Source organism: Pristiophorus japonicus, chromosome 18 (assembly GCF_044704955.1).
Source record: "Pristiophorus japonicus isolate sPriJap1 chromosome 18, sPriJap1.hap1, whole genome shotgun sequence".
Lineage (NCBI taxonomy): Eukaryota > Metazoa > Chordata > Chondrichthyes > Pristiophoridae > Pristiophorus > Pristiophorus japonicus.
In genome coordinates this window covers 18,325,903-18,351,930 of record NC_091994.1, presented here as the reverse complement: position 1 = coordinate 18,351,930, position 26,028 = coordinate 18,325,903, and the positions used below count along the sequence as shown (strand labels likewise).

Here is a 26,028-nt window from a genome sequence, read left to right as displayed (position 1 = left end):
CAGCGATCATAGTATCAGAAGGTTTAGATTAGCTATGGAAAAGGACAGGGAGTAATCTAGAGTAAAAATACTTAATTAAGGGAAGGCCAATTTCAGGGGTTAAAAATGGATCTGGCCCGGGTAAATTGGAATCAAAGATTGGCAGTCAAAACTGTAATCGAATAATAGGCTGCCTTTAAAGAGATGGTTCGGGTACAGTTGAGTTACATTCCCATGGGGGCAAAGGTAGGGCAAACAAGCCAGAGCTCTCTGGATGATGAGAGATAGAGAGTAAGATGAAACAGACGTCAGGTTTAGAATACAAGTGAGAACCAGGCTGAATATAGAAAGTTCAGAGTGGTAGTGAAAAAAGAAATGAGGGGCAAAGAGAGAGTATAAGAATAGACTGGCAGCTAACATATAAAAGGGAATCCCAAAGTTTTGTATTGGCATATAAATGTTAAAAAAAGGGAAGAGGGGAGGAGCCAATTAGGGACCAAAAAGGAGACCCAGGCATGAAGGCAGAGGGCATGGCTGAGATACTAAACGAGTACTTTAGCAGCATCTTCTTCCTTGATAAAGATATGTGCAAAGTCATAATGAAAGAGGAGGTAATTGGGACCTGGGTCACCGTTCTCGTCAAGGGGCTAGTCAGCCTTGGCCAGGACCAAGGAAAGCAATCTGGCCACCCTCCCGCGCCTGCGCACCGCGGGCCGCGGGGGTAACGGTTTCTTTCAAATAAAAGATCGGTTCGCCGCGCCTGCGCACAACCGAGCGTTTGGGTCCGCTCACAAGGAGCGGATCGGAGATCAACGCGCCGCGCCTGCGCAGTGCTGAGAAAATAGGTCGGGTGGAAGTTTTTTTTGACCCCATTTTAGTTCCGCCGGGTTGTCTCACAACAAACAGGAGACGACGAGGAGGAGTTGTTGTAAAATAAAATATCTGTGTGTCGTTTGTGGAGAAATACACGGTGAGTGCAACAATGTGCTGGCTAAAATGAATTGAAGTTGAGGAGTTCTGACGTAAATCGTGGTTTTAGGGTGTTGTAGGAAAGTGCGGCCGGTTAAGTGTTTACGTTTCTATTTCGCTGAAGGCTAGGGCGCGACAGAGTCGTCCTTCCGGTTTGTGAAGTAAAACAAAATAGAAGTTAACTTTTATTTAGCGCTAAGAGGATCTCCTTTTACACCTCTTTCCGGACGTTGTGTGGAAAATTAAACCCGGATCGGGTGGCGAGTAAATTTAACACCCGGAAATATCCAGTGTGGGTTGTTGAGCGCTGGGCCGAGGCTTGCTTTGCCCGCGGCTGGCGCTGGGCCACGGTTTAAAATGGCGCCGAGGCGATAAAATGGCGGCCGGCCTTTCTCCAGCTTTCTCCATCTATCTCTCTTTCTCACTCTGAGGGGGTTCGGCCGCCTCCATCTTCTGTGTCGCAGTTGGAATTAAAAACTCCGCGCTTCCTCCTTTTCCCCCTTTTTGCGCTTCAAACGGTGATGGTGAGATCGAGTTGTTTGGGTTATTTTTCTTAATTATAATGCAACGCTAATGGGTTGTGCAACAGTGTATTTCTGTTTCGTAATTTGATAAGCCGACTGGGAGGATTCTTTTGAGCCACTGATAAAACAGCTTAACTAATTCATGTTTGTGTGTGTGTGTCTCATTCCGTAATATTGACCGTCCAGATTGCCAATTTGAGTGACTTTTTAGTGAAGTCTATACATAACTTTCAAGCTAAACCCAACCGGATTTAATAATCATTAGCACAAAATGGGGAATAAAGGAAGTTTTGTATTAACGTGTCAACCATTCTGCCTTGTGTAGAATGTCCTTGCCCTTCTAAAGGAGATGTATGTTTTAATTTTAACTGAGTAAAGTTGTTTAAAGGCATACTGACATGTGTTCCCATAATATTTTCAGAAACGTTGTCCTAACCTTCGTTGTTTTGATCCTGCCCCAACTAGTTTAAAACTACATTTTAAAAAGTCAAAATCTGTAAACTTAGTCATAAATCTAGATAAGTTTTAATTATGTCACTTACCTCCATCCTCCCAAAAATCTTGACTCTGTTTTGTATCTTTTATATCATTAAAACATGGCCTTGAAAAGGAGGCCCTACTTGCTGGTCAATTATGTTTTAAAACGCCCCACAAAGGTGTGTATGAACTGCTTTGCTTCATTTCCTCATTCTTATTGGGAAAGTTCTTTCCTCTTGAGTGCCAATGCAACTGTGTGGCAAATTCAAAAGTTGTACTTTTCCTGTAGGTATACTAAAATTATTAACTGTGTTCAGCAAATGATGAATTGAAGTAGGCCTTGCAGTACAGTATATCTGTGTAAGGAAGTACTTGTAGTGTCTCCCAGTTTTGCAGTTGTCTTTTAGTCTGCCATTTTAATCTGTTTTCAGAATTTATCTACAAAAGCTTAAGAAATAAATGCATGTGTGATATACTACTTTAATGCTGAATTAATTCCTTTTTTTAAGAAAAACATGTTCCAATTTAGATGTGCAAGGAAATTAACTGGTCTTAATTTTCACAGTCGCTTTTCCCTTGCAAAATGTAATTTAATCATTGCGGTATGTAGGATTGTTCATTGAGATTGTAAATATATTTATAGTCTGGATTGGTTTATGTTCTCCCAGAAAACACCATGTCTGATGAAGGAAAACTTTTTGTTGGTGGGCTCAACTTTGACACAGATGAGCAATCACTGGAGCAATTATTTTCGAAGTATGGAGAGGTTCGTGATGGTAAGGCCCTGATGTGTATGTTTATTTTGAGCAATTTTAATGTGGCCATTCCCTTTAAGAGAAAATAACAGGCCTGTCCCAAATCTGCTTTGTTACTGGCTGATAGTGTTTGGTATATTAACTGAAACAATAGGGTGCTGCAGTAGATGATAACCAGGAAAGGAGACTGTCAAAATTGGCTGGTATTTGCTGGGAGTGCTGAAAGACACAAAATATTGTATGTATTGAGCTAGCAATACTAAACCTATTCTCTTAAATATGAGATCTTAACTGTTTCAACTTCTGTGGAAAAATTGACTCTGGCTGGAGGAATCGTGTGTCTTCGTTATTTTGGATTGAAGTCCAACTGCAATAATTCTCATTTGCTTGTCTCGGATGATGGCACTGTCTCCTAAATAAAAAGATTGTGGGTCCAAGCCCTACTCCCAGGATTTGAGCATACAAGTCTAGGTTCAGGCTGCAATGTAATACAGTAAAGAAGAGATACTATTTGTTGCTCTTGTGGATATTCAAAGCCCCATGAAGCAAAGTATTGCGTACACTGGGCAGCATTTTTTCTTCAACCATCACCACTGAAAAATAGTAACTGTTTATTCTTATGGTATTTATACTGCATCATCAATGTAGATAACAGGTGCTTTGTTTTGAGGAGGGGAGGTGACTGAAATCATGGCTGAAAAGTTTGGGTTTGCAAAGGTTTTTTTTTAAGTGGAGAGACAAAGATTTAGGCAAGGAACTTGAGTTTCGAGCCGAGGTGGCTGATGTATTTCCTGGGATTGGGACAAAGGGATGGGAAGGATGTTCAAATGGTCCAAGATGGGTTGAAAGAGTACAGGAGGGAAAGTAAGACTGAGATAGGTTAGGATGAGGTCATGGAGGGATTTGAGGAGTGTTCCAAATTTAATGTGTTGTGGCACAGACAGCCAAATGTAGGTTTGTGAGGATGGGAGTAGTGGGTGAGAGGTTTAGCATATGTGCAGTCTAATTGAAATTTGTGGTGAATGGCATGCTGAAAAGAAGGACATTGACAAAATTACAAAATGGAAGTATGGTGATGGGTGACATTAGAAGTGGAATTAAATGGATTTGGGGTTTGAAGCATGGCTCTGGATCAAATATGGCACCAAGGCTTTGTGATGTGGTTCAGCTTGAGCAAATGGCCAGGGTAATGAATGAATACTGGCTTAAACGCTGGCAAATCTTGTGCTCCTGTTAAAGGCGAGCAGGTTTCCTTGATATCTGAAAAATTGTGGAATCATCAGTCCTCAAGTCCACGGACTATCTAGGGCACAGAAATCCTTTTAATTGCATACTTTCTTATAAAAGCCAGCTCACGAGTAATACCCTGTTAACAAATACTATACGCTAAGATGTTTACTTAAGAAATTTAAATGCATTTTTAACTTAAGCTTATTTCTGATGCTGTTTTCTTTTCTCCTGGCTCGTGTTCAGTCCTTGTGATCAAAGATAAAGACACACACAAATCTAGAGGGTTTGGTTTTGTTACTTTTGAAAATCCTGATGACGCAAGGGACGCCTTGGCCATGAATGGAAAGGTATATATTTCTAGATGGGGGTCTTTTAAAGATTAGGTGGTAGGCATCTCTTCAGAGGCAATGTACTTGAATATTTTTAATTAATCTGGGAAAATAGAATATATTCAAGTAAAAGCAATTTGTATATAAAACCCAGTTTTCCAAAGAACACACATCATTTACATCATTGTAAACTGTCTCAACCTATCTAATTACATATATTCTACTTTCCTTGAAGTAACTAAGTGTCTCAAGACTTTCAGCCAGTAAGTGAATTAGACTAGTGGACTCATTATCTCCCACTTGGTTAGCCTGATGTTTCCAGATTTTATTTTTTTCTCCACCCAACACCTCACCTGTATCTAATTACTTGAATGAAACGAGAGTTCATTTTGAATTCTAAAGTTTGACAAAAACAGTGATGAAGTGTTGTGATTATACTCAGTTTATACTATCAATACTGCTCCACTATGGCAATTCATCAGTTTCATTTCTCTTGACACTTCAGTCAGTTGATGGTCGGCAAATTCGAGTAGACCAGGCAGGAAAAGGCTCTGGGGGCCGATCTCGGAATTACCAAAGTGGGCAATCGCGAGGCTATGGATTCCGTGGTGGGAGAAGCAGCCGTGGATCTTACAGAGGTGATCTATAATGGTGGAAAGTAGTTTGCTGATTTGTGAATGTAATGGGATATGGTAGCCTATTGCTTATGGTGCTGAGCTAGCAACCCAGAGGGCATGAGTTCAAATCCCATTGGCAATTTGTGAAATTGAAAACAATAAATCGGGTAATTTGTGGACGTGCACCATAAAAAAAAAAAATTACCATGAATGCTGCAGGATTGTAAAAACCCATCTGAATGTGTTTTTTTAGGTGTGTAACACTCCTGCCTGGCCTGGCCTACACGGGACTTCAGTTCTACACGACATGGTTGACTCAATGCCCTTAGGGCAACTAGGGGTGGGTAATAAATATTGCCTTGCCAATTTCAAACAATAAAAACTTCCTAGAATAGAAAGTGGGTGCTAGCATTGAATGCGATGCTGCACAGAATGCCTGGGAGGTTGATGGCATTCAGCATGTCGGAGCTTAATGCATGGTTCTATCCACAATTGTAATTCAATTTAATACAAACTGATTTTATATAGTAAGCAAATTTTAAAAGTGTAATATCTGGGTAAATGTTAACTTTCTCCCTTTTCGGTTCCCCCCCATCAACACAAATACTGAAAAGCTAACTTGCTCAATCTTCCACTAGATAACGACAGAAGTGGACGAAGCAATTACAGAAATGACTACTATAATAATAGGTAAATATTTGCATTCTTGCATATCACTAAGTCTATTTTGTATTGCACATAGTAAGTACAACTTTTTTTTTTAATTGTAGGAGTCAAAATTCTAGCAACTATAGCTACAGCACTTCAACTGGGAGGTCCTACCGGGATGACTATGATAGTTATGGTAAGCACATCTATAAACCACTGGAAATCTGGGTTAATTTCAATGTTTTAGTATGTTGTCACCTGTTTTAAACATTTGAATACTTACAGGTATTTGTAAAGATTACCTGTTGTAAACATTTGAAAAATCTTTATCGAAGTAAATGTCTGAGGTTACAATAAAATGGTCAATTCGGCTATTAATACAAGCATGTTTGTGTCAGCTTCCAGTGCAATTTAACACACAATCATTAAGCTTTAAATTGTAGTTGCAGCCCCGTATCTTCCCCATTTAATCGTATTTAAAAAGGTCCATATTTCATCTTTCACAATCGCAACTTGATCTTGTTGGGACAATGACATTTCCCATCCTATTAAAGAACTTGGTGCCAATGTACAGATGAGATTCAACTTGATGTGAAAATATTACATACTGCTTTGTAAAGTACTAGCTTTCTTCAAATCTCACCTGGGGTACATGGGATAACTGGAGCTGTATATTCCTTTCACCTTCCTTTTTCACCTTTTCCCAATATTTGGTTTTAACTGCAGTAATAATGCGGCATTAAGTTAATTTAAATGTAAACAGTTTAATGTATGCCTTTATATCAATGGACTTAATTACAATAATGTTGCAAAAATTCAGTATTGAGCTGGAGATCAGTCATAGGTGATCCCTCAAACGAGGATGACTTGCTTTCACATGAGTTCACAGATGTTTCAATGAAGGACCCATATACAAACCATGACTGGCAGTGATATATTGGGAAGGAACTAACCTGTAAGATTAGTCTATATATTAATACAGCATGGGGCATATTTTTACTCATTGGAAATTCAACTGCCACAATTGTCAATTTTTTAAACTTGGAGATTCAAGTAGCTGAAAAGCTGTTGGTCAACTCCTCCCCTTGTGTGTGCACAACTTTTTGAAATTTATTCCTTCCTCTAAACTGGAAGAGGAAGCCAGCAGAAAGGGCATCTACAATTTCTAAAAGGCTACAATGGATTAGATTTTAAAAAACTGAGGAAGAGATGGAAATTCTGATGGGGTGAGCAGAAGTAGTTGCATTTGTTTTAAATTGTATTTTAGATGCTTGTTTTTGTAATTTAGGATTTTGTTACAGCAATACTCAAATTTCTTTTCCAAAAGTGCAGTTACATCGATTACTGTTTTGTAAAATTCCACTATTAATCTCCAGTGTTTTCAATAAAATGTGCTTCAAGGACTGTAATTATGCAACTGCTTAGCTCAACAGATTTATTTTAGATTCAAAATGTGAAGTCTAAAGGCTAGATTGGATAACTGGGAGTTTACTGTGCTAAATTTCCCATTATCTGTTATCTTCTACCTCAAATAAATTAAGTTCAGTTTTAACAGCTGGATAAATGGAGTGCTCCTGTTGGTCATGTATGTTTACAGAAAAACGCTGGTTACCCTCAAGTATTGTTTCCTGGAGTCTGTTTTTCTGCAAATGTTTGTAATCCAAATTACACAAGATGAGAAAATTGTATCCAGTCAGCTTCAAATTCACATGAAATTTTGGTTTAACTGTCCTCTGGGACTGAAGAAATTGTTTCTATTAAATATGTACTTTATTGCTTGACTTGACAAATAAGATCCAGTATTTTTAAAGCACTATTTTCTAGCTCATTTTTGAGACCATGGCTTCTGCCACTGGTAGCAAAATTATCTTAATGTTTACTATATGTGCTATTTCAGCAACAGTATATTGAAGGCAGAAAGGGATGACTGGCATGAAATAACCTCTTCTCTGCATTGTGGTCCATGGTGCTTTGGCTGTTGAACTTTGTTTGCCAAGGGGCTTCAGGAGTGGAACACTAAAACTTGGGTTACTGGACCTATTTGTGTGAATTATCTATATCATTAGCAATGCATGTTGCCCACTTCTTCTTTGGGCATTGACTCAGTCCTGCAGCTACTACACACTTCTATCCCTAGAAGAAGCTTCAGAAGGTCCAGGTTGCCCACACTTTACAGCATTACTGATGCACTCAAGGGCATTTGCTTTGTCCTGATTTTCTATGAGCAGCACCATAGGAGATCCTTTAGCTTTGATATTTCTCTTGGTATTTCTATTTTCTGCCTACATACAACCTTACGATAACTGAAGGAAATTGTCTTGGTTGTGGATGTTGCCACAATGTCTTCAGTGGCATTCTGTATCAAGTGTTCAGAGGTGGGTGCTTCATGTGCTAGCCTTTCTTCTCTACCTCCTTTTCCCCATTGACTTATCTATAAACCCCAAGAAAAAAAAATTTGAATGAAGTCTTTATCTAGCATTCTGGCAAATGCAAGAACTTTCCAGTTGAAATAGATTCCCAATTTGGAATTGGAATCTTGTGCTACCTGCCCGTTTGTTTGTTTTGAATATACTTAAGTTTGAGCCTTTTCAATACTGGCACTTAATGCAATATGTAGTTAAAATGAATGGTGCTAAACAAGAAGCGTGTGCCAGTCAGGTGCTTTTTTTTTTTACAATCTGATAGAATATGGAGAAGCTGAGTTTAAAAAAAAAAATGTATTACAAATTCTTTACATTGTGCCTGCTTCTCCTCCTCCAGCTACAAATGAATAATCAATCTCCTTGAATCAAGATCATCCTCCTTTTGGCTCTTGAGTTTTGGAACTACAGAAAGCAGTTGTCTTCTGAACTTGTTGCCTGTTTAACATTATCAAAATTATTGACAGTCTGATAGCTTCTGACTTGAATGTGCATTTACTTTTAGGTCAAAAAAGACCTATTGAGCCTATTTATTTTAAAACACTTTTTCGCTTTCAGGCCGATACCTGTAAAGAACAGACTTGGTCTTAATTTTTTTTATTATCCTGTTGAAAACCTCAGTTCCCCTCCCATCCTGTTTTTTGCTGAATTTTGATATATTTCTCATTCTCTTTCCTCTCTTGCCCGTAAACTGATCAATTTGAGCTAGATCACACAAGCTGCGCATGCTGCAAAGTATTGACTTTTTTCACGCTTATTTGATGAAATACAATTATAACACCGATTACTTTCCTGATGGTAAATCAACATTCAGTCGTTCTGCCTGTCATTGAAAATTAACTTGCAGTGGAATGTTCAAATCTGCTGGGTCTTGAGTATTTGCATAGAACCTGTTAAGATACAATTTACAAAAAATGCATTCATTTTTAATCTAATATAGGAGGCTTGTTTTTGGAAAATTATATACCAGTAAAGTTGGCCATTTGTTCATGCTGTATTTCATGCACAAGGATGAAACACCTTTTTTTTGTATAAACTTGGCTTTTTGGAAACTGATTAAAGAACCTTGCCCAAAGATCTCTTGTTGCCTTTAATCAACCATAAATGTTATAGTGAACCCTGTTAACTGAAGTTCATCCAATTTGGATAAAATGTAGCGACTGAAATTGGATGTTGAATACTCATTTAATTGACGTGACATTCTGATTATTGGGTCCTTTATTTACTTTTATAATTCTAAATGCTGAATTTATGCAGTAAGAACTGTTTTCTATTTGACCCATAATTTAAGTAATTCCATGTTCTATGTAATCACTTCCCAGCACAATTTTTTAAAAAGCTCTGTATATGGCGGTTTCCAAAAACAGAAAATTGCATTGTTTCACAGCTTGTTTTCTACAAAGCTTTTAAAAGCAATATAAATGTTCCAACTCTTCCTATTTGTTGGGTAAGCTGTAGTGCATCATCCTTAAAATGGGTTTAATGGTGCAAGTGAAATGATGGACATTTTATCTTTTCTATAAAGTGCTCTACATTTGAAATCACTGAATATCCTACATTTTTAAAAAGTGGGGACATTTGGAACCAAATGAAGATGGGGTGTAGTTGGAACCCAGTTATGCAGAGATGATGATTAATTAACATTGATCTGCTGCTTTATTTCTTCCAATGATTTCCGCTTTTCGTCTAAGCCAGTTTCTCTTTATATGCTGAAAATGATATATCTTTAGACCATTTTTTGAAAAGTCATGAATGAGTCATTTTGATTTGTAGTAAGTGCTGTCATATAGGGATGACCTACTGGCTGTATGCAAACGTGGAAATCCATGTCCTTTCTACCCCCTGTATTTTTTGTAATGACCTCGCCTGAATTTATTTTGTAAACCCTCTTTCCTAGTTCAGGTGGCAAACTAGATGAGTAATCATCGCGGATCAAAACTGCCATGTTTCTTTAAGTCGTTAAAGCTAGTTTGCTCAGGTCAAAACATGCTCCCATTTTGCATAGCTGTTCAAGAAAATTCCACAACACCAGTCCTGAAAGGAACCCAAATGATAGTCGGCATCCTAGAATTCAGGTTGTCAATAGAATGAGATCAATGATTTTAAGTTACTACTTTAGCCCCAAAGCTAGTGATTTAAAAAAAATACTACTGCAATTCTAGTTATGTGGAATGCAACCTCTTCGTTTCTTCTTCTTTCTCTCACCCCCTCCCATAACCAAAAAGCCCTATTTCATCAAGTATTTAAGTAAAATTTCTTCAGGCTATCTTATCTGAAAGTACTTCCTGTTATTTTATCCTTTTTTAATATTCAAAACTTGTGCAACAGTTATGTGAATTAAGATAACAGCCCATATTACCTGTCAGATTTTCATATACTTTACAATATCAAGATTTTTGCTAGCTTTGGTGAAAGTAGTGGCATTGAAGAATGACGTGTTCCTCCTGCAAAGAAACTTCAGCTGGTTATGACTAATGCATCAATGGATATAATCATAGCCTTGAGGTAACTCATTTTGATCTCATACAATGTCCACTTTCCCATTTCCTTAAGCTGATCCATTTTAAATGTTCTGGTGATGTGCTTGGAATAAACTCGAGTGGATTTTCTCCTTGGCCTCTTGAATGTGTACATCTCTATAAAGTTCCCCTGTTTGTGAAATGCACCCAGATCAAGTTGACTTGTTGCCATTGGGTGAAAAGATCAGTGGAGGACTCTTGATATGAAACTGATTTTAAGTGTCTGCTTCCTATCCTAGATCTTAACTTGCCAAACTCAGCAATATGAATGCTACGGTCAACTGTACTGTTAAGTGGAACAGGGAGAGGAATTTGTGTCTTGAGCAATTTTATCAAATATCCCAGTTCCTGTTCATAATACAAGTTATTCCCAATATTATATAGCATAGGTTTACAAACTCAGGTTCGCAAGGTCCCCAGATTTCAGTCTGGGGCCCGGCATACCACGAGCAATGGCTCAATCTGTATTTTTCTTGTATTTAATTTACTAGCATGTTAGTTGTTGAATACTAATGTTTTCTGCAGTTAAAGCACTGTATTCCCTTTTGTGTAGCTAATGTATTTAGGAAGTTGGGATGGAGGATCTCTGGGTCTTGAATATTTGCGCAGGGTCTTAACACAAATTTGGAAACAATCCACAGGTTATGTAATGAGTTTGACTCTTAAATTTTTTTCTAAACGTGCAGTCTTTAATTCCCCACACCGTGCCCCCACTAACAACTTTTTAAATGAGAGGAATACAAACTAGTTAATGATTCATCATACTGAGTAGCACTTGTGGGCTCTCTTGAATTTCTTAATTGCACGAATACTATTCATCTATTTTTGGATTTAAGTAGACATTTTGAAAGCAAGGACGATAACTTTGACGTCTCATCTAAACTACTATGCTGAAGTAGAATGTTAGGCTTGGGTAGAATATTGGTTAATGGATTAATATTTGAAATGACATGCAAGAAAAGGTTAACTTTGACTTATTCCATTATAGAATGAACAAAGCTGAAGTAAGAAGATTGTCGTATTTAAATTTTGGAAAGGATGAGGTGAAATCTCATGAAATGCAATGTAAGTACTTTTGATTAGTTTGAAACAAAATGTGTATAGTAGGCGTGAGCATGTCACCAGTGTGAATTAGATAGTTGTACACATCTACGTTTGACCAAATACAAAATGGAAAAAATGTAACATTTTGAAAGCTCCACCTGATGCCTTTTTTAATTGTAAAACTAACATGTTAGAACTGTGATGTTGCTTTGGTGCCTCTTGCCGTTTCAGTTTAGTTTCTTCTATGCAATCAATTTATATTTTATTAATGTACAAGTGGTGCTGTCAGTTCACATTTATTTAGGAATCTTACCACTTTTGGGTGCAGATCTGAGTCGGTACATATAAAAGACTCTTTGACTTAAAAAATTAACTCCTATACATTAGTTTGGGTTCTAATATATCCTGACCAATCTTGCCTTGACATTACCATGTTAATTGCACCAGTATACAGGAAGCAAATGGTGGTTGTAGAGGAGTATTTAAAATAAACACTCGACACCAGGTCTGTGTTCGAAGATTCAAGTGGTCTCCTCGCACCGGTGGGAGGTGACCTGCTAGGAGTCTAGCCAGGTCACTGTCCAATGATACGTAGTTTCAAACAACCTTTTATACATTTAACGTACATGCTCAACCTTGTGCACGACCCTTTGACACAATTTGATTTGTTTAAAGCCCGCGTGCACAGTGACTGGTTAATTTCCTTCAAATAATCACTTGCCTCGGTTTTCTGCCGAGCTCGCAAAACATTAAGGTACCATCTTCATACTGGTGTGGCCACAATCTATTGTCCGTTAGCCTGACCTTTGCTCAGGCCATGTGGTATCCTGTTAACAGTTCACTTCTGTCCCATTGTTCTGCTTTCCTACCCTCCTAGGCCCCTTGTGGTTCTATTTCTAAATCATGCAGCTTACCTTTGGTAGCTATTGCAAAATCAACATGTTGTTCTCAACATTAGCTCAGCTGCCTTTTCAGCAATCTAAAAGCTGAACACTGCAAACAGCCCGTTAGTTTATTTTGATCCCCGAGACCCCTTCTTAACCATAAAATTATAGCAGAGCTCAAAATCCCCACTTCAGTGGTGGTGGAAGGATGTTTTTCAGACTGGGAGGAAATTTTTGTGCAGTGGTGTTCCCCCAAGGGTCAGTTTTGGGTTTATTACTCTTTGCAATTTATATGGACAACCTAAATTCGGGTGTAGGGAGCAGCATTATAAAGTTTGCAGATAACTTGGCAAAGTATAGATCATGATGAGGATAGTTGTAGGCTTCAGGATGGTGGAATGGGCAGAAGCATGGAAGATGGAATTCAAAGCTGAGAATTGTCAAGAGCACTTTGAGAGGACCAATGTGGAAATACTATAAATGGCACAATTTTTAAAAGTGTAAATGAGTGGCGAGACCTTGGTGACCACATACACAGATGCTTGAAAGATGGCAGGGGAAGTTGACGAGGTGTTTTTAATTTTTTTTTAAAAGTTACTTGCGTTTTATAAATAGAGGACTAGAATTTAAAAGCAGAGATCATGCTAGAACTTTATAAATCATAGATACATAGAAACTTAAGTGCAGGAACAGGCCATTCGGCCCTTCAAGTCTGCACCGCCATTCAATAAGATCATTCAACCTCAGTACCCCTTTCCTGTTTTCTCTCCATTCCCCTTGATCCCTTTGGCTGTAAGGGCCACATCTAACTCCCTTTTGAATATATCTAACGAACTGGCCTCAACAACTTTCTGCGGTAGAAAATTCCACAGGTTAACCACTCTGAGTGAAGAAGTTTCTCCTCATCTCGGTCCTAAATGGCTTACCCCTTATTCTTTGACGGTGACCCCTGGTTCTGGAACTCACCAGCAACGGGAGCATTCTTCCTGCCTCTAACCTGTCCAATCCCGTCAGAATTTTATGTTTCTATGAGATCCCCTCATTCTTCTAAACTCCAGTGGATACAAGCCCAGTTGATCCAGTCTCTACTCATACGTCAGTCCTGCCATCGCGGGAATCAATCTGGTGAATGTCATGTATCTTATATTATATATAACTGTATCTTACATTATATATAACTGTATCCTAACATGCTATACATGACTGTAATAAGATATGACCTGTAACCACCAGCATACCTTACCACCAGGGGTGCACTTGTTAGAGACAGGTATATAAGGACAGGTCTCAGGCAAGTGCAGCATTCCAGAGCTGTGAAATAAAGGAGCAGGTCCAGAGTGACCTTGACTTCACTATATGCCTCGTGTGAATCTATACTGAGGGGACAGGACTTTACAATGGCGACGGGTTACGGGATTACAGAATCCACAGAATGGCAAACAACGGATCAGATGAAAAGTACAATGCGGGAGACAATTGGGAGGACTTTATAGAAAGGCTCCAGCAAAGCTTTGTAACCAAAAACTGGTTAGGCGATGATAAGGCAGACAAGAGAAGAGCCCATCTCTTGACCAGCTGTGGCTCGAAAACATACGCTTTAATGAAGGATATATTGGCACCCGAGAAACCAGCAAGCAAGTCGTTTGAAGAATTGAGCACACTGGTAAGAGACCACCTGAAGCCAGCGAGCAGCCTACACAGGTTCTACAACTACAGACGCTGTGTGGGCCAGAGCATACCCGACTTCGTGGCGGAACTTTGGAGGTTGGCTAGTTTGTGAATTCTCCGATGAACTGAGGAGAGAAATGCTGAGAAACTTTTTCATTGAAGGAATAGGCCACGCAGGCCGTATTCCGAAAGCTCATGGAGACCAAGAACCTGGCCTTGGAGGCAGCAGCACTGTGCACAGACATTCTTGGTAGGGGAAGAAGAAACAAGGTTAATTTACAATGCAGGTTTGACAACTAACGAAATGTTGGAACAAGAAGTTCACAGCACTAAACAAGCTGCTACCCCCACACACAGACAAACCGGGAGAACAGGTTCTCTACAGCAGACAGAAGCCATCAAGGGCCACAGGAACGGCCGTTCACACCTCATCAACCCACAATGCGAGCAATCAACTACAAACTGAGAAGCTCAAGAGAAATCAGCCAGACGCAGCTAATTCTTTGGGAACTCTTTGAACAATGGAACAGGTCTGTGCTGGAGGTGTTGGGGTGGGCACTCGTCAAGGGGATGTCGATATCAGCAGGCTGTTTGCAGAAATTGTGAATATACAGGGCATTTGGCCCGCATGTGCAAAAAAACGGCAGCTCGGCTGGTATACGAATCAGATGGGTCGGAAAGCGGACCAGAAGATGGTGGGGACAGTACCCGGGACACCGGTGTACAGCGGGTCAACACGATCAATGGCCGCTGCTCCTACAACAGGACGCCTCCTATAATGAGGGTCCTACTCAACGGGATATCTGTCAATATGGAGCTGGATACGGGAGCGAGCCAATCTCTCATGGGGGCTCAATAATTTGAACAAACAACTGTGGCCCCATAAGAGACAGACCAAAACTCACTGGTCGACACCAAACTAAGGACCTATACCAAAGAAATCGTACCAGTCCTCGGCATCGCTATGCTGTCACACACAAAGGGACAGTGAACCGACTTCCCCTGTGGATTGTCCCCGGAGACCTCCCCAGCACTGCTGGGGAGAAGCTGGCTGGCAAATGGGATGATGTCCATGCCATGTCATTAGAGGAACGGACCTCATGCTCAACAGTTTCAAGCGATTTGAACATCTCTCTCAGCCAGGTGTGGGCACTTTCAAAGGGGCAAAAGTCAAAATCTACATCACACAGGATGCTAGACCGATCCATCACAAGTCCAGAGCTGTACCCTATGTGATGACGGAAAAGATTGAACATGAACTAGACAGGCTTCTGCGGGAAGGCGTTACATCACCTGTGGAATTTAGCGACTGGGCAAGTCCCATCATCCCAGTCATGAAGCTTGATGGATTCGTACGAATCTGTGGGGACTACAAATCTACCATAAGCAGAGTCCCTACAGGACCAGTACCCGCTGCCCAGAGCGGAGGACTTATTTGCCACATTGGCTGGAGGTAAACTTTTCTCAAAATTAAACCTCACATCTGCGTATATGACGCAAGAATTAACCGAGGAATCCAAGCTACTCACCACCATCAACACACATCGAGGCCTTTTCATGTACAATCGATGCCCATTCGGCATCAGGTCGGCAACTGCCATATTCCAGCGTAACATGGAGAGTCTGCTCAAGTCCATCCCGGGGACGGTTGTATTTCAAGACGACATACTTATCACGGGCAGGGACACCGACTCCCATCTCTGTAATTTGGAGGAAGTACTAAAGCGGTTGGATCGGGTAGGCCTACGAGTCAAGAAATCCAAGTGCCTGTTTCTCGCACCCGAGGTTGAATTTTTGGGCAGAAGGATTGCCGCTGATGGAATCCGCCCAACGGAGTCCAAAACAAGCAATTCGCCTGGCACCCAGGCCCTGGAATGTGTCAGAACTGTGCGCCTTTCTCGGGCTACTCAATTACTTTGGGAACTTCATGCAGAACTTAAACATGTTGCTGGAACCACTCCATGTGCTACTCAGGAAGGGGTGCGATTAGTTTTGGGGGGATGCCCAGGAACGCGCCTTCAATAAGGCACGCAACCTTCTGTGTTCCAACAGTGTGTTGACTTTCTTTGACCCAGGTAAAAAGCTAGTTCTCACATGCGATGCGTCAGCGTATGGGGTCGGGTGCGTTTTGCAACATGTCAATAGTGCGGGCAAATTACAACCCATAGCTTATGCCTCCAGGTCGCTTTCGCGGGCGGAGCGTGGGTACGGAATGGTAGAGCAGGAGATGCTCGCGTGCGTGTACGGTGTCAAAAAGATGCACCAACACCTTTTTCGGGGCCAAGTTCGCGTTGGAAACCGACCACAAGCCCCTCACGTCCCTCCTATCCGAGAGCAAGGCAATAAACGCCAACGCCTCGGTGCGAATTCAACGGTTGCCACTCATGCTGGTGTCCTACGACTATACCATCATGCACAGACAACTGTGCCGATGCGCTCAGCAGGCGACCACGGAAGGGTCTGACTAACAGGACTGCGAGATAGTCATGGCAATCAATGCCTTTGAGTCCACAGGTTCGCCCATGACGGCTCGCCAAATCAGAGCCTGGACGGCCAGTGACCCCACGTTATCTTTAGTAAAAAGATGTGTCCTAACCGGTGACTGGGCAGAGGCTCGCGATGCCTGCCCTGAGGAATTAAAACCCTTTCACAGGCGCATGCATGAGCTATCACTACAAGCAGACTGCTTGGTGTGGGGCAGCCGAGTAATCATGCCTCTGAGGCAGAGAGGCATTTGTCCGGGAGCTCCACCGCGAGCACCCGTGGATCGTTCTCATGAAGGCCGTAGCCAGATCCCACGTCTGGTGGCCTGCTATTGACGTGGACTTGGAGCTCTGCGTCCGAAGGTGCACCATTTGTGCCCAACTCAGCAATGCCCCCAGGGAGGCTCCACTGAGCCCCTGGCCTACCAAACCATGGTCGCGGGTGCACGTAGACTATGCGGGTCCATTCATGGGCAAAATGTTCCTCTTAGGTGTAGATGCATTTTGAAAGTGGATCGAATGCACCATTTTAAACTCGAGCACAACCTCCACCACTGTGGAGAGCTTCGCAACCATGTTTGCAACACATGGAATCCCTGACATATTGATCAGTGACTGGTCTGTGCTTCACCAGCGCAGAATTCCAAGACTTTATAATTGACCACGGCATAAATCACGTCAAGACGGCACCGTTCAAGCCGGCCTCCCAACGGCCAGGCAGAGAGAGCAGTGCAAATCATTAAACAAGGCATGCTTAAAATCCAAGGTCCTACGCTATAGGGTTGCCTGTCATGACTGCTGCTGGCATACAGATCCCGTGCGTACTCATTGACTGGGATTCCCCCCCACGCAACTGTTGATGAAAAGGACTTTAAAAACAAGGCTCTCATTAATCCTCCCAGACATGCACAAAATCGTTGAGGCAAAGTGCCGTAAGCTGACTGAGTACCATGACACAAATTCGAGGGGGAGATGGAATGAGATTGGGGCAAAGTGTTTGTACTAAACTATGGCAGGGGTCCCAAATGGCTTGCAGGGACAGTAACGGGCAAGGAAGGAAACAGGCTACTGGTAGTACAAATGGACAATGGCAAAACCTGCCGGAGGCATGTAGACCAAGTCAAAAGCAGATTTACCAACAACACTGCGGAACCAGAGGCAGACTACAATGTGGAACTCGCACCACACCTGGTGGACAGACAGGGAACAACCTGAGGAAAGGGCAATCCCAACAGAAAGCCCAGGCAAGTCAACAACAATCACACCAATCGAAACAGACAGCCCAGGCGAAATACCAGCAACCACACCCAAAGAAAAACAGACACCAAGGCAAACAACTGAACCACAACTCAGACGCTCCATGCAAGAGCATAGACCACCTGAGAGACTGAACCTATAAAGACAATAAGACCTTGGGGGAGGGTGATGTCATGTATCTTACATTATTATATATAACTATCCTAACATGCTATACATGACTGTAATAAGATATGACCTGTAACCACCAGCATACCTTACCACCAGGAGTGCACGTGCAAGAGTCAGGTATATAAGGACAGGTCACAGGCAAGTGCAGCATTCCAGAGCTGTGAAATAAAGGTGCAGGTGCAGAGTGACCTTGACTTCACTACATGCCTTGTGTGAATCTGTACTGAGGGGACAGGACTTTACAGTGAACCTTCGCTGTACTCCCTCAATAGCAAGAACATCCTTCCTCAAATTAGGAGACCAAAACTGAACACTATTCTAGCTGTGGCCTCACCAAGACTCTACAACTGCAGTAAGACCTCCCTGCTCCTCTAAAATCCTTGAGCTATGAAGGCCAACATGCCATTTGCTGTCTTCACTGCCTGCTGTACCTGCATGCCAAACTTCAATGATTGATGTACCATGACACCCAGGTCTTGCACCTTACCTTTTCCTAATCTGTCACCATTCAGATAATCTGTCTTTCTGTTTTTGCCACCAAAGTGGATAACTTCACATTTATCCACATTATACTGCATCTGCCATGCATTTGCCCACTCACCTAACCTGTCCAAGTCACCCTGTAGCCTCTTAGCATCCTACTCACCTCTCTCACCGCCACCCAGCTTAATGTCATCTGCAAACTTGAAGATACTACTCAATTCCTTCATCTAAATCATTGATGTATATTGTAAATAGCTGGAGTCCCAGCACTGAACCCTGCGGTACCCCACTGGTCACTGCCTGCCATTCTGAAAAGGACCCGTTTATTCCAACTCTGCTTCCTGGCTGCCAACCAGTTCTCTATCCACGTCTATACATCACCCCAATACATGTGCTTTAATTTTGCACACTAATCTCTTGTGTGGGACCTTGTCAAAAGCCTTTTGAAAGTCCAAATACACCACATCCACTGGTTCTCCCTTGTCCACTACTAGAATCTTTTGAGGATGTTACTAGAAGATGTGTCAAGCATGAGTTCCCTTTCATAAATCCATGCTGACTTGGACCGATCCTGTCACTGCTTTCCAAATGCGCTGCTATTTCATCTTTAATAATTGATTCCAACATTTTCCCCACCACCGATGTCAGGCTAACTGGTCTATAATTCCCTGTTTTCTCTCTCCCTTTTTAAAAAAAAAAAAGTGGGGTTACATTAGCTACCCTCCAGTCATAGGAACTGATCCAGAGTCAATAGAATGTTGGAAAATGATAACCAATGTATCCACTATTTCTAGGGCCACTTCCTTAAGTAGTCTGCATCCCAGACTATCAGGCCTGAGGATTTATCGGCCTTCAATCCCATCAATTTCCCTAACACAATTTTCTGACTGACAAGGGTTTCCTTCAGTTCGTTCTTTTTTGCTAGACCCTCGAACCCCTAGTATTTCCGGAAGGTTATTTGTGTGTGTCTTAGTGAAGATAGATCCAAAGTATTTGTTCAATTGGTCTGCCATTTCTTTGTTCCCCATTGTAAATTCACCTGATTCTGACTGCAAAGGACCTATGTTGGTCTTCACAGATCTTTTTCTCTTCACATATCTATAGAAGCTTTTGCAGTCAGTTTTTATGTTCCCTGCAAGCTGCTTCTCATACTTTATTTTCCCCCTCCTAACTAGACCCTTTGTCCTCCTCTGCTGGATTCTAAATTTCTCCCAGTCCTCGGGTTTGCTGCTTTTTCTGGCCAATTTATATGCCTCTTCCTTGGATTTAACACTATATCCCTAATTTCCCTTGTTAGCCACGGTTGAGCTACCTTCTCCATTTTATTTTTACTCCAGGCAGGGATGTACAATTGTTGGAAGTTCATCCATGTAAATGTCTGCCATTACCTATCCACTGTCAACCCATTAAGTATCATTTGCCAGTCTATCCTAGCCAATTCACATCTCATACCATCGAAGTTACCTTTCCTTAAGTTCAGGACCCTAGCCTCTGAATTAACTGTCACACACTCCATCTTGATAAAGAATTCTACCATATTATGGTCAATTTTCCCCAGGGGGCCTCGCACAACAAGATTGCTAATTAGTCCCCCCTCAATACACAACACCCAGTCTAGGATGGCCAGCTCTCTAGTTGGTTCCTCGACATATTGGTCTAGAAAGCCATCCCTAATACACTCCTGGAAATATATATATAAGGCCTCAGCTGCAGTATTGTGGGCAATTCTGGGCACAACATTTCAGGAACGATGTAAAGACATTGGAAAGGGTACAGGGGATGTTTACCAAGATGTTGCCAGGGATGAAGAACTTCAGTTCGGAGGAGAGGTTGGAAAAGTTAGTGTTCCTACAGAGATGGTTAAAAGGTGACCGAATAGAGATTTTCAAGATGAGAGATTTTGATAAAAGTAGGGAAAAAGTGTTCCCTCTGGTGTGGGTAATAACGAGGTCATAGATTCAAAATCTTTGGAAAAAGATCTAGAGGGGAGATTAGCAGTTTTTTCAGTCGTTGTTGGGATCTGAAACGCTCTACTTGAAAAGGTGGTGGAAGCTGATTCTGTAAATAATTTTAATGGGGAGTTAGACATGTACTTGAGGATGAGGAACTTGCAGAGTTACGGACAAAAAGTGGGTATGTGGAACTAAGAATGACAAAGAGCCAGCACAGGCACAATGGGCCAAATGGCTGCCTTCTGTGCTATAAGTTTCTATGAATCTAGTGTAAATTAATCAGGATGGGCGAGGGTTAAGTAGTGGTTAGGTTTGTTTCTTTAGCCTAATTATTTTGAGTGCTGCTATGTTTGCTGTTAAATAAATGTTCTGACTGGTAAACATGGATGTTCGATTTCTTCAGTTCTTCCCACTTCCATTAACCTTGTGTTTTCCCAGCTGTGTATTGAGTTAATCCTTGAACAGTTTCTTCAAGCCATTGCGTTTGTAGAATCTTGCATCTAATAGCAAGATATAATTGAGTTTGAGTAAGATCTTCACTCTTGTATAACAGTTGTAAATGTAGATCATCAATACTCAATACCCTAGATTTGTTTCATTTCTATTTTGTATAGAAGTTTTGAAAGAGTCAACAAATTCTTGGATCTGGCTCTAAATAAGCACATTTGATTGAACAATCTTTTAATGCTGTGTTTACTCATTTCAGGCTGATCCTTCTGTTGGAAAGAAAAAGAAAAAAGGAAAAACATTTTTAGCATAGTTGCAGTTAATGTTTTCAGGTAACTGGACCAGACTTTTGTTGGATAAAATTGTTTGTGTCCAGCCAACAGTTTTCCCTCCCATTTTGTTACACATTGCAATCTCCGGAATTTCATTGTTGAAAGCACCATACTTAAAATATTGTGTGCACCAAGGTGTGTCCCCACCCCAACCCAAGAAAAAACGCTTGCAGTTACACAATATGCTGTCCTGATGAGCTAAATGTGGGCACACTTGGACATGATGAATTTTTCCTTCATTCTCTTATGCATCAATCCCTGTCCAAAAATGTTCCATCTAGCTGCCAAACCAGATCCTGACTCTACATCACTGGTTACTTCAGGAAGCTCAATTAATGTGCTATAAATGAGGACCATGCTTACTGTAAAAAAAAAAAAATTAAAAAAAATTAATGTACTTAACCTGTTAAATGTTCAATTAAATGTTTTAGTTCTATTGAATATTGTTAGTGTTTTTACTTTAACAATTAAAAGTGATCAAGACCCAATTTTGTTTTTTATGAATCTATCTGGTAGCTGCAAAAAAGAAATTGAATTCGAAGTCAAGATTACAGCTGGATTACAGGTCATTTAAAAAGCTAAATGATCTGAATTAGCCCCACAACCCCCCCCCCCTCCACCCTGAGATATCTGCGCTCCTCTAATTCTGCCATCCTGAGCATTCCCAGATTATAATTGCTCAACTGTTAGTGGCCGTACCTTCTGGGCCCTAAGCTGTGGAATTCCCTGCCTAAACCTCGCTCCCTCTTTCCTCCTATAAGACGCTGCTTAAAACCTGTGAGGTAATGCATTTGGAGAGGTCGTACAAGGAAAGGGAATACACATTAAATGGTAGGGCATTGAAGTGTAGAGGAACAAAGGGACCTTGGAGTGCATGTCCACAGATCCCTGAAGGTAGCAGGCCAAGTAGATAAGGTGGTTAAGAAGGCAAACTGAATGCTTGCCTTTATTAGCCGAGGCATAGCATACAAGAGCGGGGGGGCGAGGGGGGGTTATACTTGAACTGTATAAAACACTAGTTAGGCCACAGCTAGAGTACTGCGTGCAGTTCTGGTCATCCCATTACAGGAAGGATGTGATTGCACTGGAGAGGGTAGGGAGGAGATTTAAGAGGATTTTGCCAGGAGTGGAGAATCTTAGCTATGAGGAAAAATTGGATAGGCTAGGTTTGTTTTCCTTGGAACAGAGGAGGCTGAGGGGAGACCTCATTGAGGCGTATAAAATTGAGGGGCCTGGATATAGTGGATAGAAAGGGCCTATTTCCCTTAGCATAGGGGTCAACAACCAGGGGGCATAAATTTTAAGTAATTGGTAGATGGTTTTGAGGGGAAATGTCTTCACCCAGAGGGTTGTGGGGGTCTGGAACTCACTGCCTGAAGGCTAGTAGAGGCAGAAACCCTCACACATTTTTAAAAAGTACTTGGATATGCACTTGAAGTTCTGTAACCTGCAGGGCTACGGACCAAGAACTGGAAAATGGGATTAGACTGGATAGTCTCTTGTTGGCCGGCACGAACACAATGGGCCGAAATGGCCTCCTTCTGTGCCATAAATTTCTATGATTCTATCCCTTTGACCAAACTTTTGGTCATCTGCTCTAATTTATCCTTGTCTAGCTCCGTGTCATTTTTTTTTGTAATGCTCCTGTGAAGTGTCTTGGGACGTTTTACTGCGTTAAAGGTGCTATATAAATACAAGTTGTTGAATTAGTATTTGATTTATTAAATTATACTGTACCTGCAGCATTTCATTTCCAAACTAGCCTTCAAGTGCATATCCAAGTACTTTTTAAAATCTGAGGGTTTCTGCCTCTACTACCCTTTCAGGCAGTGAGTTTCAGACCCCCACAAACCTCTGGGTGAAGACATTTCCCCTCAAATCCCATCAACTTCTGACCAATTACTTAAATTACCCGTAAATTTTTACCCCATGTACGTGAAGTAAATGGGGTAATGAGTGGAAATTACTAATTGCAATAACTGTCAACCATCTCAATTATGTACGTTTTAAACTGACCAAAGCTGGCGCCTGACAATGTTTTAATTGAGAATTTACAGATATATATATATATATATATATATATATCTGTAAATATATATATATTATATGTATATCCACATACATGCATGTGTATTGTATAACACGATTTTTTTTTAAATGAGTTGGCTTCAATTGAGCACCATGTGTAGATTAGGTGAATGGGAGCCTGTTCTGCTTTTGAAAGAGTATTTAAATGTTGAAAGGTGCTCCACCATTTGATTTTCTGAAAGTGGCATTCCTCACTTATCCATAAATAGGGATAGTGCTGCTCAGTACAAGTAGGAAAGAGTCACTTTGAGATTCATTAATAAAACTAGTGTCGTCACCATTTTTGGTTGCATTCCTTCTGCTTTTGTGCCCTGCCTCCAAATTGTTGTGGCCAGGTGGCAAAAGCAAATTGAACCATCAGATGTCCAATAGACTGCTGTTAACACCTTCAGTGCCTATAAATGGTTAATCTTAATTTCCTGATCATTCAGAAGTCAACTTCAAATGAGCCAACATCAGACAAGCATATAATTGAGCAGCTGCCCTAGGGACCTCCGTTCTTCTCTTTGCCCAGTCGGTCACACACGGGTAGTGCAATGAAAAGCTATTGGAACAATGACAAAGATCTGTCATTTTTTTGGTATTAAAATAGCCTGCATATGATGCAATCCAATTATTCAGTGCTAATTTCATGCTGCGTAATTATCTAAATTGAAAATAAATCTGGCTTGCTTTTAGGCTGAAGTGTTGAGTATATTTTAGAGGGCTGAAGAGCATAGTTCAGACCCGAATGCTCTATTAACTTATACCATTTATTCCTGTGACCTGCTTTGCCATGTATTGGAGTTTTGAGATTTGGTTTGGTTTGTGGAAGATTGCCTTTGTTAAATTTTGGAAGGATTCCTGAGCATACTCCAACCTGTCTTCAGGTGTGATTATCCCAATGATTGCATTTTATTGCCCTTTAAAGCTATGTCACCTGTTGTGCAAAAGGTTGTACTTGTTCTCACAGGTAGTGAAAACATGTAACTGTCATAGGAACAATAGGCCATTTATCCCCTCAAGCCTGTTCCTCCAGCTGATGTATACTTCAAACTCAACTTGCCTAACAAAGGATATGGAGATCAAAGGATATGGAGAAAAGGTAGGTAAATAGAGTTGAGGTGCAGATCAGCCATAATATAATGGAATGGTGAAACTGACTTGAGGCTGAATGGCCTACTTGTGTTCCTATGTTTTGGCAGAAATTAAAAGTTTATTTGCTGCAATCAGCTTATTTTTTGGCCCAGCTGGTCCTAGATTTATGAAAGCTGTCTATGAAGATTATTAGCCTTTTTAACCAGTTTTTTTTTTCCTCCTTGGATTTGAATTTGGAGCTGAAGTCTGAGTTTGTCCAGGAAAATGAGCACGTATTTACACAATGGTTTATCGCTGGGATAACCTGGGTCAGCTGTGTATATGTTGACTCAAGACTGAGTTCTTGCCTCCAATTTAAGATGCTTTGGCACATTCAACAAATTACACATGTGGCAGACAAAGCATGAGGCCTTTCCCAACATAATTCCACTAGTTGGAAAAAGCTGCAATATGATCAAGGCTGCCGATTGAAACCGTAAGATTTATGAAGTGTAGGAACAAAAAAAAACTAGTCAAATCCCAGGCTGCCAACTACTAAAAATGGTGTTTGGCTTAATTCAGTCAGTGCAAAGAGGTACTTGGGTTGGGTACATCGATTGTGTTAAATCATGTTGACAATTTAATATGTAGAAGATTGGCCATTAGCCTCACTTTTGGAATTTTTGTATTTTTCCTCAGTCCCTTCCCCTGGAATGCTTTGAAGCTTACTTGTAACAGCAATGAGGGTGCTATGTTTTCAAATGTGTTACTCCTGGTAAGGCATAGTTTGTAAGCTATTGCAAAGAATTATTGCCTTGATCTGGCTAGCATTTTGATGTGCAGCACTCCAATGTTCTGAATATCTGGCTCTTCAGGGGTATGTCACAATTTATAGTGCACTGCTTTTTCTATATGGGGCTGAGCATGCCAACTAATTCTAACCTGGTATTGTTTACAGCTGTTTTAGTATATATGCTTTATTGATTACCTGCTCTATTTGACAACTGTGCTGCAGTTTTTGGCTGAATAAGAATGAGATGCTGGTGGATGGATTTGGACTGGGAGAAGAATTCATATAGGAGAAAAGAGATGGTGATTGAAGAGACCCTGGTTGATGAGGGGAATCTAAGGTGATAGAGGTCCAAAGGATGGTAGTGTTGGAGAGAAGGGAGCTACATGAAGGGTGAGATTGAAGTTCACAAGGATGTCCATTCTGTTGAATGAAATTACATTCATATAGCGCCTTTAGTAAACCATCCCACGGCACTTTACAGTAGCATTATCAGACAATCTGACACCAGGCCACTGGAGACACTAGGGCAGGTGACCAAAAGTTTGAGCAAAAAGGTGGGTTCTAAAGAGAGTTTTAAAGGCAGGGAATTCCAGATACAGGTGTTACTATTAGAAGTGGGAGAGGGTAGCTTTAAGTGGAGGTGGGGATTGCTAATGAGGTGCAGTGATTGAAGGCAGACAACAGAATCATTTGGTGAGGAAGACACGAGGATCTGGGAAGACATGGGGGAGGGGGCAAGATGTTTAAATGTGGGGGAGAAGCTGGAGATCAAGTTGATAAATGTACTTCCCGTGTGTGTGTATATATATTATATATATATATATAAATATATATTTTTTATATATATTAATAAAAAAACAAGCATCTGCCACATTTCAATGTTAAACTTTTAACAAGTCTCTT

General features: G+C 41.0%; 1 protein-coding gene across 3 annotated transcripts; it reads left to right on the top strand.

Annotated features, from left to right (window-relative positions):
• The first annotated feature begins 821 nt into the window (after positions 1-821).
• On the top strand, positions 822-21,629 carry LOC139228581 (cold-inducible RNA-binding protein B-like). Of its 3 annotated transcripts, XR_011587582.1 has the most exons (8): positions 823-949; positions 2,618-2,725; positions 4,178-4,281; positions 4,769-4,901; positions 5,519-5,570; positions 5,651-5,724; positions 11,456-11,532; positions 21,116-21,629. XR_011587582.1 is itself a non-coding variant. In XM_070859719.1 (7 exons), exons 2-7 carry the CDS (start codon positions 2,626-2,628, stop codon positions 8,300-8,302), a joined length of 477 nt encoding a protein of 158 aa, XP_070715820.1. In that variant the 5' UTR covers positions 822-949; positions 2,618-2,625; the 3' UTR covers positions 8,303-9,023. The 3 variants fall into 3 exon arrangements, 2 of the variants coding, with proteins under 2 accessions (XP_070715820.1, XP_070715821.1); XM_070859719.1 differs by lacking the exons at positions 11,456-11,532; positions 21,116-21,629 and adding an exon at positions 8,289-9,023 and having other exon boundaries at positions 822-949; XM_070859720.1 differs by lacking the exons at positions 823-949; positions 11,456-11,532; positions 21,116-21,629 and adding exons at positions 1,374-1,472; positions 8,289-9,023.
• Positions 21,630-26,028: the final 4,399 nt, after the last annotated feature.